The 12,312-nt window shown below is 38.9% G+C and overlaps 1 protein-coding gene across 4 annotated transcripts in view; it reads left to right on the top strand.

Annotated features, from left to right (window-relative positions):
• Nucleotides 1–11,760, top strand: part of LOC129721825 (uncharacterized) — a 669,416-nt gene extending 657,656 nt beyond the window's left edge. For 3 of the 4 annotated variants that reach the window (XM_055674846.1, XM_055674847.1, XM_055674845.1), the window contains exon 6: nt 11,593–11,760. In XM_055674846.1, the coding sequence (XP_055530821.1) occupies nt 11,593–11,670 (78 nt within the window). In that variant the 3' untranslated portion in view covers nt 11,671–11,760. The remainder of the gene's footprint in view (nt 1–11,592) is intronic. The other variant, XM_055674849.1, reaches the window with a different exon arrangement.
• The last annotated feature ends 552 nt before the right edge of the window (nt 11,761–12,312 follow it).

Raw genomic sequence — 12,312 nt, forward strand, 5'->3', positions numbered from 1 at the left:
TGTGTAAGGGTAAACAGGGTAAGACCGCCCTGCGGGGTAAGACCGCCCACTGTAGTTTTACTACCAAGTTATAAAATAATTGAAAAATTTCTTTAACGTGTCTATCACAGTATAATTACATAACATTTTGCACGTTTTTTTGTTTTGATAGTGCGCGAACGGTCGCAGAAATAATCAAAAACAACCTTTCAGCTGGCAACCAGTCAATGGGCTATTGTTTTACGGCAACGGGACTTAAGGTTTTTCAGTCTAAAAATCTATTGTTTTGTTCGTGAATATACGTTTAATCGCTTGCCTGAATCTATCTTCTTTCGGGAATATCGAAGGCCGTGAGTAATCTTGTAATTTTGACTACTTTTTCGGTCAAATATGAAAATGTTCCACTGGGGGTGAAGTCGCCCATTATACAAGGGGTAAAATCGCCACGAATCCAACTGCTTGTTGTTTTACTTCACGACCCAAATGCCTCGACACTACAAAGGGAATATTTACAGGATCAGTAAAGCAACTTCAAGCCACATAAGACATCGATGTTAATCGACCATTTTCGATTTGGTTGAAGCTTTTCTAGTAATATATTTTAACAAGACTTATTTTTGAAAAAAGTAAACCTGTGTGAAAATGGTGTTAATGAACCAAAATAATTTTAGAGCCATGGCGGTTTGTTTGATTGGTATGACGTCTCCGGCAGAATTGAAAATAGTAGTTTTTTACTTCCGAAAAAAATACACACTCTAAAACAATTTAAAGAAAAGATATAAAAATAGAATTAAAAATATTTTTTTTTTTCAAATTTATTTGAAAAAATATGTTTTTGCCTGTAAAATCTACAAAAGGTAAGCTAAAATTTTATGGTTGTTGGATCATGGAGTAATAGAAATATTAATAGCTAAATTTTTGTGAAGAATTTTTTTTTTGACGGTTTGTTTGGTGTATAGAGTCGTTGATAATTTTGTTCTTCAAAAAAAAAAAACATAGAAAATTGAAAATATAAATAAACGAAAGAATAATTATTAGTATTTTTCTATACATAATAAGTCTTCAAAAGAATCATACAGACAGGTTTAATGAGTTTTAATTTTTAGCTTAAAGATAGTTATATTATGAATTCAATATCTTTAAAACCCCCAATTCTGAAAAATCTATTCATTTTGAAAACCAAAAAAGTTACCCAAACATTGATCTGAACTTGAATAATCAGAAAACAAAATAAGTTGAAACTTAGAAATTTTTTTTTTCAGATTTTTCACAGTGTACATTTTATTTAAAAAGAAAAAAAAATACCATCCACAACTTTGTCAGAGACACTATACCGATAAAATCAACCGTTTCGGCCCTAAAAATATTGTTTATCCTCAAAAAATGGTGGGCGATCTTACCCCGCTGGTGGGCGGGCTTACCCCGCATAAAAAAGATCTGCACATTTTCAATGAATTTTTAAAAATTGGAAAAAAACTTTTTAAAAATTGAAAAATAAACAAAAATATTTCAGTTCTTATTTTTTAAATGCGGGTATTGAATAGAAGAACCTCTTAGCGAAGAAAAAATGAAATTGCAGCCGCAACTTTTTTTTCTATGAACAGAATTGCTTAAGGGGGCGGTCTTACCCCGCTTACCCCTAGTTTTTTCCTAGGTTCTGTAGATTATTGCCAGCGTAGCCTTATATTTGCGCAGTTTTTCTCAAATTGTGTGCAAATTTTTGTTTGCGGATCGCATTTTTTTCGAATTACGGTAGGTTTTTATTTTTCAGATATCAAGAAAAAAATTCCGGATTTCGAGCAGTTGCATACATTTATTTATTTGAGCCTTATGATCTCGAACGCAACTGGAGAAAGGTCTTTGTCGAAGATGAAACTGATTGAAAATAGGTTGCGTACGACTATGAAGAGTGAAAGGCTGTCAAACTTAGCATTGTTAGGTTGAGAGTACAATATTCTGAAGGAGCTGAATGTTGATTATTCAATCAATAAGTTCTCTGCAAAAAAAACTCGCAAGAAAAAATTCTAGCAAATTTTTGGTAACTTTTCAATGAGAAATAAGTGTTTTTAACTCGTACGATAAAAAAACGGGTTTGTTTTATTCTGGGGCCCCCACTTTAAACTGGGCCCCGGGCCCCCACAATCGTAAATCCGGCTCTGGCGCTAGCATACTCCTTCCAACTTTTTTCGAAGAAGTCGAAATTCTCGACCATGTCTCCCTCAAGCGCTAACGGTGAAGGTATTGAAACAGGTACTCCAGATGCGCATGTTTGTTGCGGCTGTTGACCTACGTCGTTCCTTCTCGATGTGTGCATCGATTGCATTAGATCGCGAAGCATCTGGGCTTGGTGCTCCATAAATTCTCTGAACTGGTTTGGGTCCATTTCGATGAAGACCTCCGAACAATAAAACCGATTTGCAAAATGGTTACCACAGCGACGCCCGATCGAACTTTTTCGCTCTGGAGTTTTACTTGTAACTCTCCGCGATTTCAACGATGACGCCGGAAACTTTCAGAAGCACACGTCAGCTTCTGACACCATATTCTATTCTGCGATATAAAATATGAAACAACTTTTATATTTACTAATTATGTTTATTCAACGATCTGTACCATGCGAGATCTCAAACTATAATGGCGCCAGAAATCAAGTAAAAGAGAGTTTATGTATTCAGTACAAAGAATAGCAGTATGAGTAGTACACATAAGGGGCACTTCAAAGTAATCTAGAACAAAATGTCTGAAAAGACACTACATGCATGCAAATATCTGCATCTTTTCAGATAGTCGGACGGCTTTTAAAGCACTGAAATCATTCACATGGCAGTCCAAACTAGTGTGAGAATGCCAGGTTGAACTGTAGTGGGTTCCAGGACACTGTGGAATCGAAGGAAACGAAAAACCTGATAAACTTGCTAGACAAGGCTCAAGTGTCTAATATCGGACCAGAGCCGTTCTATGGAGTATCAAAATGTGTAATACAGACGGTGGGAAGAAACTATGATACAGAAAAACTGGACTGTTACAAAATCTTTGAGACAGTCCAAGCTGTTCATAACACCCAACAAACAAAAGACAAACAGAATACTATGCCTTAACAAGGCATCACTCAGTATATTAACTGGACTGGTCACGGGGCACTGTCCAGCTAAATATTATTTAAAACGGCTACAGCGGTGTCAAACAGACATATGCCGCTTCTGTGACAATGAAACTGAAACCTCTGAACACTTGCTATGCAAATGTGTAGCTCTATACAATCGTAGAAGACAATTTTTCAAGAAGGGTATCCTAAGCCCTTGGTTGAAAATCCTGATAGGGTAGTTGAATTCACATTTGCAATTGGTCCGCCTGCCTGCATCCCGGTGCTAAGTGGGTGGCTTAAGCGCCACTCTCATGCGAGAGACCCCACTATTAACGATTGCCCGACCTGGGACCTTTGGGAGAAGGTTCCTTTTTTATCCCTATCCTAGGGAGAGGAAGCAAAATGGCAGACTCAATACTCTCGCTGTAATCCGCGAAACAGCCGCGTCGAACGACCCAACTGGCGTGACGCCTTCGGTATCCTAAAAAACGGCTCCAGATTTCCACAACTACTAAACAAATGGGTTTTCTCATCACGGGAAAGCTTCAACTTCCCACTCGACTGCCTACCAGAGAATCGGGAGTTTTCTGGGCCGAAATCGGAGTCGGCCTCTCCAGTAAAATAAACTCACAAAAGGTAAACGCACCGAACAGCATGAAAACCCTTACAGAATGCTAGTGTGATAAGCGCATCGAAAATCCGTCAGCTGGTTGGCGCTAAAGAAGTAACATTTTTTCTAATAAATTTGCACCATGGTTTATTGCGCTATTTGTCTCTCCTGTCTTTTCATCGCTAGGCCTAATCTCTTTTGTTTCCTTTCCTCTTTATCTCATACCATCTAGTATTATACTACTGCGTATTACGTGCAATTTTACCCTCGACTAGAGGTGGGGGGTAAGCGGTTGACAAACTCGCTTGCCTTTTTACCGTTTAATTAACTTTTGGGAACATTTACCGTCGCATGCGCATGGACGAATAAAAGAAAGCTTTCTACTCACTCAATACCCGGGGTTTACTTGATCATGTGTTGGAAAGACGGCATTGCCGCTCGCAGGATCTGGTTCGCCGTTACCGTTGCTGTCGCTGTTTCCGCCGCTAATCGCGCAGGCGGATCCTAGTTCTCCTGCTGCTGCTGTAAATTCGCTCTGCCCAATTCACTTTATCTCGGTTACTGTAGGCTGCATTTGCCGATCCCTGATCGGCCTCTCGATAACCGTACTGGGCACACGTGGCGTCGTTGGCCCTCTTGCCGGATATCAGTCCGACTAGCGGTAGTTGGACGGTTGCTGTCAATCTTGTTGGTTCTCGTGGATGGTACACCAGGGCGAATTTTGCTGGTAGATTAAAGGATAACCTTTTATTTATTTATTTCGTCAATCATATATGTAGACTGGTTACAATAATTTCTAAACTATACACGAACATAAAACAAATTAATTTTGTGTCCTCAGCCCCAAGGACTTGAAATACTGTTTTAGTTCATACCGGGACATCGTAAAGTCAATGGCTTCGCAGTGTTGATTATAAGAATTCATCATACTATTTATAGGTCCATTTTTTGCGTATTCCGTACGATGATGGTTGAGAGCAAATAAACTACGGTGTCGAAGTTGTCGAATGGGTGCATAAAAGTTCAATTTAGAAAGTAGTACTGCTGAGTCAACGTTCTGCGAAACGATATCGTTTACAAATGAAGGCATCGCGTACTCTCGCCGTTCTTTTAATGTTTGAATGTCAATCAACATGCAGCGTGCTTCATATGACGGAAGACGATGTGCGGTCCTACCTAGCTTACGAAGAGCATATAGTAGAAATTGCTTTTGTACTGATTCTATTCTTTCTTCATGTACGCCAGGACGAGGAGACCACACAATGCTACAGTATTCCAGTATTGACCTCACATAAGCAATATACAAAGTTTTGATAGTGTATGGGTATTGAAAATTGTAGCAGAAGCGTTTGATGAACCCTAACATGTTGTTTGCCTTGTGTATGATAGTGTTATAGTGGTCGATGAAATTAAGCTTAGAATCTAAGATTATTCCTAAATCCCTAACTTTATCACATTTCTTCACATTCTGATCCCCTAATGTAATTACAATTTTGGGCGTTGTTAGTTTTCTGCTAAAGAATATTACATTGCATTTTTTTACATTTAATTCAAGTAGGCTTTTCTTACACCAGATGTAAAATGTGTGGATTTCATTCTGAAATACATTGATGTCTTCTTGACTTTTTATTTCCAAAAACAGCTTCATGTCGTCGGCATATATTAGAACTTTAATATTTTTGAGGATGAAGGAAATGTCGTTTACGTACAAAATAAAAAGAAGTGGTCCTTAGTGGGAGCCTTGGGGAACACCTGAAGTAACTTGAATGGGATTTGACTTTTTTCCATTAAATTTTATTATTTGTTGCCTGTTTGTTAAATATGATTCAAGCCACTTCAGGAGACCAGACTCAATTCCAATTTTTTGCAGTTTAAAAAGTAGCATTGGTATGTGAATACGATCAAATGCTTTGCTAAAGTCTGTATAAAGAGCTTCAACATGGTTCCCATTATCCATTGCATTCAATGAGTAATCTACGAATTCAAGTAAATTTGTGGATGTAGAGCGGCCTTTGAAGAAGCCGTGTTGTTTGTCAGTTATTCGATTTTTGACTTGAGCAAATATCTTTTCATTGACAATTGCCTCAAAGAGCTTAGGTATGCAAGAGATAATAGCGATTCCACGATAATTACGTATGTCAGATTTACGCCCAGATTTGAAAATAGGCACTAAAATTGAGCTTTTCCATATATTTGGGAAGACTCCAGTTTCCAACGACATATTGAACAGCCAGAACAAAGGAGATGTAAGTTCCTTCGAAAGATTTTTCATGAGTGCTGGAGGGATTCCGTCAGGTCCAGGTCCTTTGGAAGGGTCTAAATTTTTTAGACCTGGCAAAACATCCTGTACCTGAAGGTGGTTGACACCAACGTTTCTTGGATATTCTGGATAAAATGCAAAATAATCGCGGTCGCGATTTTCTTCGGAAAATGTGGTATAGATTTCCTGGAAAAATTTTGCAAAGAGATTGCAATTTTTCTCCGAGTTAGCACCAACATTTTCATCGAGTTGCATTATTGATGGAAAATTGTCTGATTTTAGTTTTGTTTTGACGTAATTGAAGAAGTTCTTTGGACAAGACTTAATTTCTAGTTCAGTTTTTGCATTGAATTCTTCAAATGCATCACTGATTGCAAAGTTCAGTTGATCACATATTTCCAAGAAAATTGCTAGGTTTTCACTGCTATTGTGTTTTTTGAAAATTTTGTGGGCTTTTTGTTTGCGGTTTTTTAAATTTTTTATTTGTTTGTTAAACCAGACTGGATGTTTAGTGTTAGCGTGGCGTCGTTTTTTCTTCAATGGAATCTCTTGAGAGATGATGTTGTACAGAATTTTGTAAAAGACGCTAACAGATGATTCGACATTTCTTTCATCTCTAAAAATTTGTTGCCAATTGACACAGTTTAATTTGTTTTTAATATTTGCATAGTTCGCGAGTTTGAAATCAAGGACTTCCTCATACTCACAGTCGTTGGGTCTTTGATATTCATGTAGAAATAAAGAATATTCAATTGCTGTGTGAAAATTTTCGTTTTTCCACAGTGGGTTAACTGATTCGGTCACACAGAAATCTTAATGGATATTCGTTAAGAGTAGGTCCAAATAGCATTTTTCACGGTTTCTTACATGGTTAATCTGGTTCAAACCTAGTTTAGCAATTTCGTCAAACATGAAGTGCAAAGTGATGTTATCTCCAACGACTGGGAGTAGGATGCTTTCGTTTTCAGGGTCCAAGATGAAGTCAGTGGTGTTTTGATTGAAGTCCTCATAGATGTGAACTTTCACTTCTGGAGGTAGTTCAGATAAAAAAATTTCTGCGCAATTAAAAAACTTTTCATACGTAATTTTATTAGCGTTATGTGGAGGAAAGTACACAGAGGCGAATACGTGTGTTTCACCTGCTATGTGCGATTTTATCCAAATGTGCTCGAATTCTTTGAATTTATGTGCAGCAACAGTTTCTGAATTAAAATTCACAGAGACCGCTATGAGGACTCCTCCGCCTGACTTCTTTTCGGATTCTTGAAGATTCCTGTCATTCCTGAATACATTAAACATATTTCCAAAAAATTTTTCACTTTTGACACTTTCATCCCAGTTTGTTTCAGTCGCCAATATGACTGAAAAGGATGAGCCTAAAAGATTGTTGTAAATTTGTTTCATTTTGGCTGGGCCTTTCATGCGATTGAAATTTTGACAATAAACCAAAATTTCAGTCGCATTTTGTGTTGGTGAAGAAATTTTTGGGGATATGGTGGTTGACGATGTTTGAGGGTTGGTGAGTGTTACCTGTAGGTCTTCTTCTTTCTCATCGAAAGGGGTCGTTATTTCCGAAAACTCGGTTTGTAAAATTTGTCGGTGCTTTCTCTTAGTTGTTGTAGGCGGTGTGTTCGTTCACTGGATAACGATGTCCGATGAGACTGCAGGTCTGCTAAAGCGTCATCGCGTGATATTCCCAGTTCTTCATGTACGTCCAGGAAAATTTCACGTAGCAGGTTTAAGTCAGTTGGTAGTCCTCCAGCTGCCAGCATCACCGATGCACTAATTTTGGTGATTCCTCGAATGCATACCGTTATTGGCTGATCATGCAGGAAAGCAAGGAAAGTTCGTACCGTATCCATAATTTTGTGATCACGCAGCCGTGCTTTCAGATAGCGTTTGTCACCAGCAGCGGATTGCTCCGTTAGTCTGACAATCGGTGGACGCATAGGATCCAGCAGCGGAGCAGTATTTTCCGGTTCTGACTGTGAAGTAGTGCTCTGTGTTGTACCTTTTTCAGATCGATACGGGTTGATAGTTTCTCCTTTCCTGAAGTTGATGAGTTTTGGAGCAGAAAGTGCAGCTATCGGATGGTCGGTTGATGAGGGTGGCCCGGCAAATTGAACTTTTGCTGTGGCTAGTAATTCTTTGTCTGATGCGTTGATACGTTAATAGTTTTGCGTACCGCTGTGCTGGTTGTTTTGTTTACTGGTATGAGTGATTTGTTGTTTTCTTTTTTTACGGTTTCTTTTGGCTTTTTCGGCAGCTTTTTCTTGTAGTCTTCGAGACCGTTGCTTGGCATCATAAGTGGACCAGTCCTGCTTCCATTGCCATTTGTTACCCAGAAATCTCCATCCTGGAGATGTGTGGTCCGCTTTCGGGTAGTAAGATTTTTCAGCTAGTTCTTCCTAAAGATTTTTTTGAGGTTTTGTACTGCATGTGTTGGTCACCTGAAGATTGGAGACAGTCCCTGAGACAAATTTCACCTCCTCGAGTATTTCAGTAAGTTTTGAGTCGTTATTTGTATGAGGTTTCAATGACTCAGCCTCTGCGATTGAACTAATAAAATTGCTAGTCAGGCTTGAGAGCCGTTCGTCAAAATATTTATGTATTTTTTGTGGCATCGTTGAAAACGACTCGCTGATGCCGGTCAATGTCGTGTGCAATTTATTGTCACACGACTTTATGTGCTGCCCAACCGCACTGCACATGTTTTGATTGCTTTTGTTAATCGCTGACAAAGTTTCTTTGACATCATTAAGCAGGTGCTCAATACTGTCGAACAATTCTGACACTAAGCAGAATTTTTTCATATCCGCGGCAATTCGATGATTGGCGTCCGTCTGTCGATGTATTGCCTCCACAAGCTGCTCCTGTTGATGAAGCAGCTTCCGTACGTCAGCTTCCTTCCGGAGATTTTCTTGACATTCCGTACTCACTGGCGCCACATGAGATGTGATGAAAAGTTCGCGGTGTCGTTGTACGCCGATACACGCAGCATGGTAAGTTCTACTGCAGAACTCGCACTTCCAAAGAAAGCGGTCGTCGTTTATGCTGCACGAATTTACACCGCACGGCATGGTTATTTACGTTAATACACTAAGCGGAAGAGTTACGACACGGTCAGCAAAAACACGCGACGTTGTCAAGGTGTGAAAAAAAACAAAAAATGTATACTATACAAGTTAATTGCGGAGCGAAAAGCAAACGCGTCCGCGCCCGATGACTGTTCGAGACGAAAAAAAAACACGCGTGGCGTTTCAGGCCGATTGCCTTTTAGCCAAGAATATGCGGCTTATCTTATTCGTTAAATGCACGCACGCAGCGAACAACTTTTTAATCGCACGATTCGTTTCACGGTAACTATCCTGGCTGGTTAACCTGGCTATCTGTGCTAGGATAAACTACTCCTACTTCTACCAGTTAGACGAAAGTGAAAGGTCTTAGCTTTGAAATTCCAGACAAACCGCCTTTTGGTAACTTCGTTTCCGGAACCATTATCGCGAAAATCGTCTAACCGAACCGCGCTGAGAAGCACGAAGGTCGCCTAGCCTAGGAAACCAGCCTCAGCCTAAAGGATAGAGCGAAAAAGTGTCTCTCTCAGCATGTGTAAAGGTCAGTGGACTTTTTCGGCTAGGTCAAGCAACTCGGCGCGTCGGTGGCATGGGTGGAGAAAGGCAACTAGAGAACTTGAGCACCGGGGATCTCATTCTTTGCGTTTTATGCAAATCACTGCTTCGACCGTGGCCTTGCTCGCCGTGTTCGAGCCAAAGACTTTTTGCAAAAAATTATTGATGAAAATTTAAACTCTAACTCTACTTTGGAAATTATATTCGATAAAAAACTAAGTAATTAATAAACATTTATATAGAAGAAAAGAAACGTAATTAAGAAAGGAAAACTCTATATTTACATTAAATGTTTACTTGCTACATATTAAGAATAATACCAGATTGGGGTAATTTCCACAATCAGACCATGGCAGTTACCCCTCATGGTAATATTCCATCCTGAACCGATACGACAAAGAAACAGGGGTATTCCACAAAGGCCAAAATAATAGCCGCAGTGGTTAAAATCCCAACGAAAAAAGGCGAACTGTCTTCGCAACGCAAACTGCGCCAGTATATCCTCGGTCTTACTAGTTTCTTCTATCTCCAATTCATCCGCTGTACATGTATTAGTTTTCTGTACGCATACCGAGTAGAGAAATAATATGACGAGCTACCAAGCAGCATTTTTCCCCGTCATACTGTATGCACACGTTGATAATTTTCAAGGCTTCAAATGCGTCGTGAAATCACATCACGATCTGTAAACTGCGTTTTCTTGCGAGCTCTCTGAAACACACTCATCGCTTCATGGAAACTTATTTGGACCTGTTTGAAAATACAAAACTCGTGCCCATCTAGAACAACACTCGCAACTTCGGCAAATCTGGTATTGCATATTTCCATTTCAAGTAAACACTGGGGAATGAAACAGTGGTGTTTCTAGTTAGACATTTGAGTATAATTTAGTCGATGAACTATCTAGTTTTTCCACCACATCTCGTGTTGATGCAGAAGGATGCCGCTCGTAGTAATCCCTTGTCTTCCTATCTATTGTGGAATCCGCCGAATCTGGTTTTCCACCGCGTCTCGAGGCATCTTTAAACGTATACTCTTCAACATACTTTCGTAATCCAGTTGAAAGAGCCCCGCACACACACTGTCTTCTTCGACCAAAGCCAACTTTTTGCTAGCTGCAGCAGGTGTTGTGCATGCGTGAAAGAAATAAGTCCAAATGCAAAACAAACAACCTTCGATAAAACTTATTTTCAAAGAGCACATTGAGAGTATACAAGCCAAGTGCATCAAATATACGAGATGTTTATATCCTCTCATTAACAGGGATTCTAAACTTTGTTTAAAGAACAAACTTTTGATTTACAAACAAATTTTTAGACCAGCAATGCTTTATGCAGTACCAATCTGGTCAAGTTGCTGTTCAACAAGGAAGAAAACGCTCCAAAGGATTCAGAATAAAATTCTGAAAATGATTTTGAAGCGTCTTCCTTGGTTTGGTACACTCGAATTACATAGACTTACTGGTGTTGAACCATTAGAAGCTATGTCAAATAAAATTATTAACAATTTTCGACAAAAATCGTTGCAATCCTCAATTGCTACGATAAGCTCTTTTTATAGCCAATAAGTTAGCATTTAAGTTAGTTGTAAGTTTACTTTCCTTTCTTGGCAAGTAGGTTTAAATCCCTACGAATTATAAGTCCTAATTGCGAAAGCAAACAAATCCTAACAATTAAAATTACAAATCACTAACAGTGTTGAGAAGTCACCATTTGTGATTGGACACACATACTCATTATTTACTAATATTTATCATAAATACTTAAGCTACTAACAAATCCCCCTATAAAAAAAAACAACCTTCGATTTCATTTAATTGAGTTTGTTTACTACGCGTGAAAAAATGTTAATTTCATACGAGATTTTTATTTCACTTGGAACCCAAAATAGAGCTGAATAATGAAATGGAATATCTGTGATTCAATACAGATGACGTTTTTGAAGCATTTTTCTCTGATAATCATATTTTCATGTAATATAATAATAACGCATACGAGTAATTATCTTTTTACCCTTCTTGAACTTCTAGGTACTTGTAACTAGGGGTCAGACAATATATTTGCTTGATATATCGGATGGCATTAGAACAACTTTGAATTCAATATGAGCAATTTGAAGTACGTAGAAACAATGCGGAGATTCGATAACAAATGGTAGGTTTAGAAAAATAACTGCTGTTGATACAAAATATAAGTGGTACTGCAATCGGCCAAGAATATCTTTGAGTTGAACAAAATCCGAAACCACTGCATCGGGCATAACCAAGATGTTGGAAACTTATATACGACAATTCCATTATTCGTGAAAACTTCTCTGAAAATTTTATAATACTACATGACTAATGGAACATACAATACCATTACAGGTATAATCACTAAAAAGCGTAGGGTTGTCACTTCTACGTCTATCCTGAATGGCCAGACCTGAAGGGGAACTTTGGGCGAACGCGAATTTTCTCCGGACAAGCGAAACTATATTACACACATTTCTGTTCGCCCGGAGGGAGTGGGGGGGGGGGGGAATTTAACCTGTATCAAGCCTGTATCAGACTAACCGTTGTAGCGGTTGACCGCTACCGTTCCGTTTCTTTTCGACCAATCAGAGCACAGCGGTCGACCGTCGCTTGTTGTTGTTGTAATAAATAGAATTATTTCTATTTTTGCCGCCAACCGTTCCCTACGGTTGGCGACTGCTGTCATTGACATGGCAAAGGCAAACGTGCCTCTTCACACCTACACAAATTCACATA

Source organism: Wyeomyia smithii, chromosome 2 (assembly GCF_029784165.1).
Source record: "Wyeomyia smithii strain HCP4-BCI-WySm-NY-G18 chromosome 2, ASM2978416v1, whole genome shotgun sequence".
NCBI classification, from domain to species: domain Eukaryota; kingdom Metazoa; phylum Arthropoda; class Insecta; order Diptera; family Culicidae; genus Wyeomyia; species Wyeomyia smithii.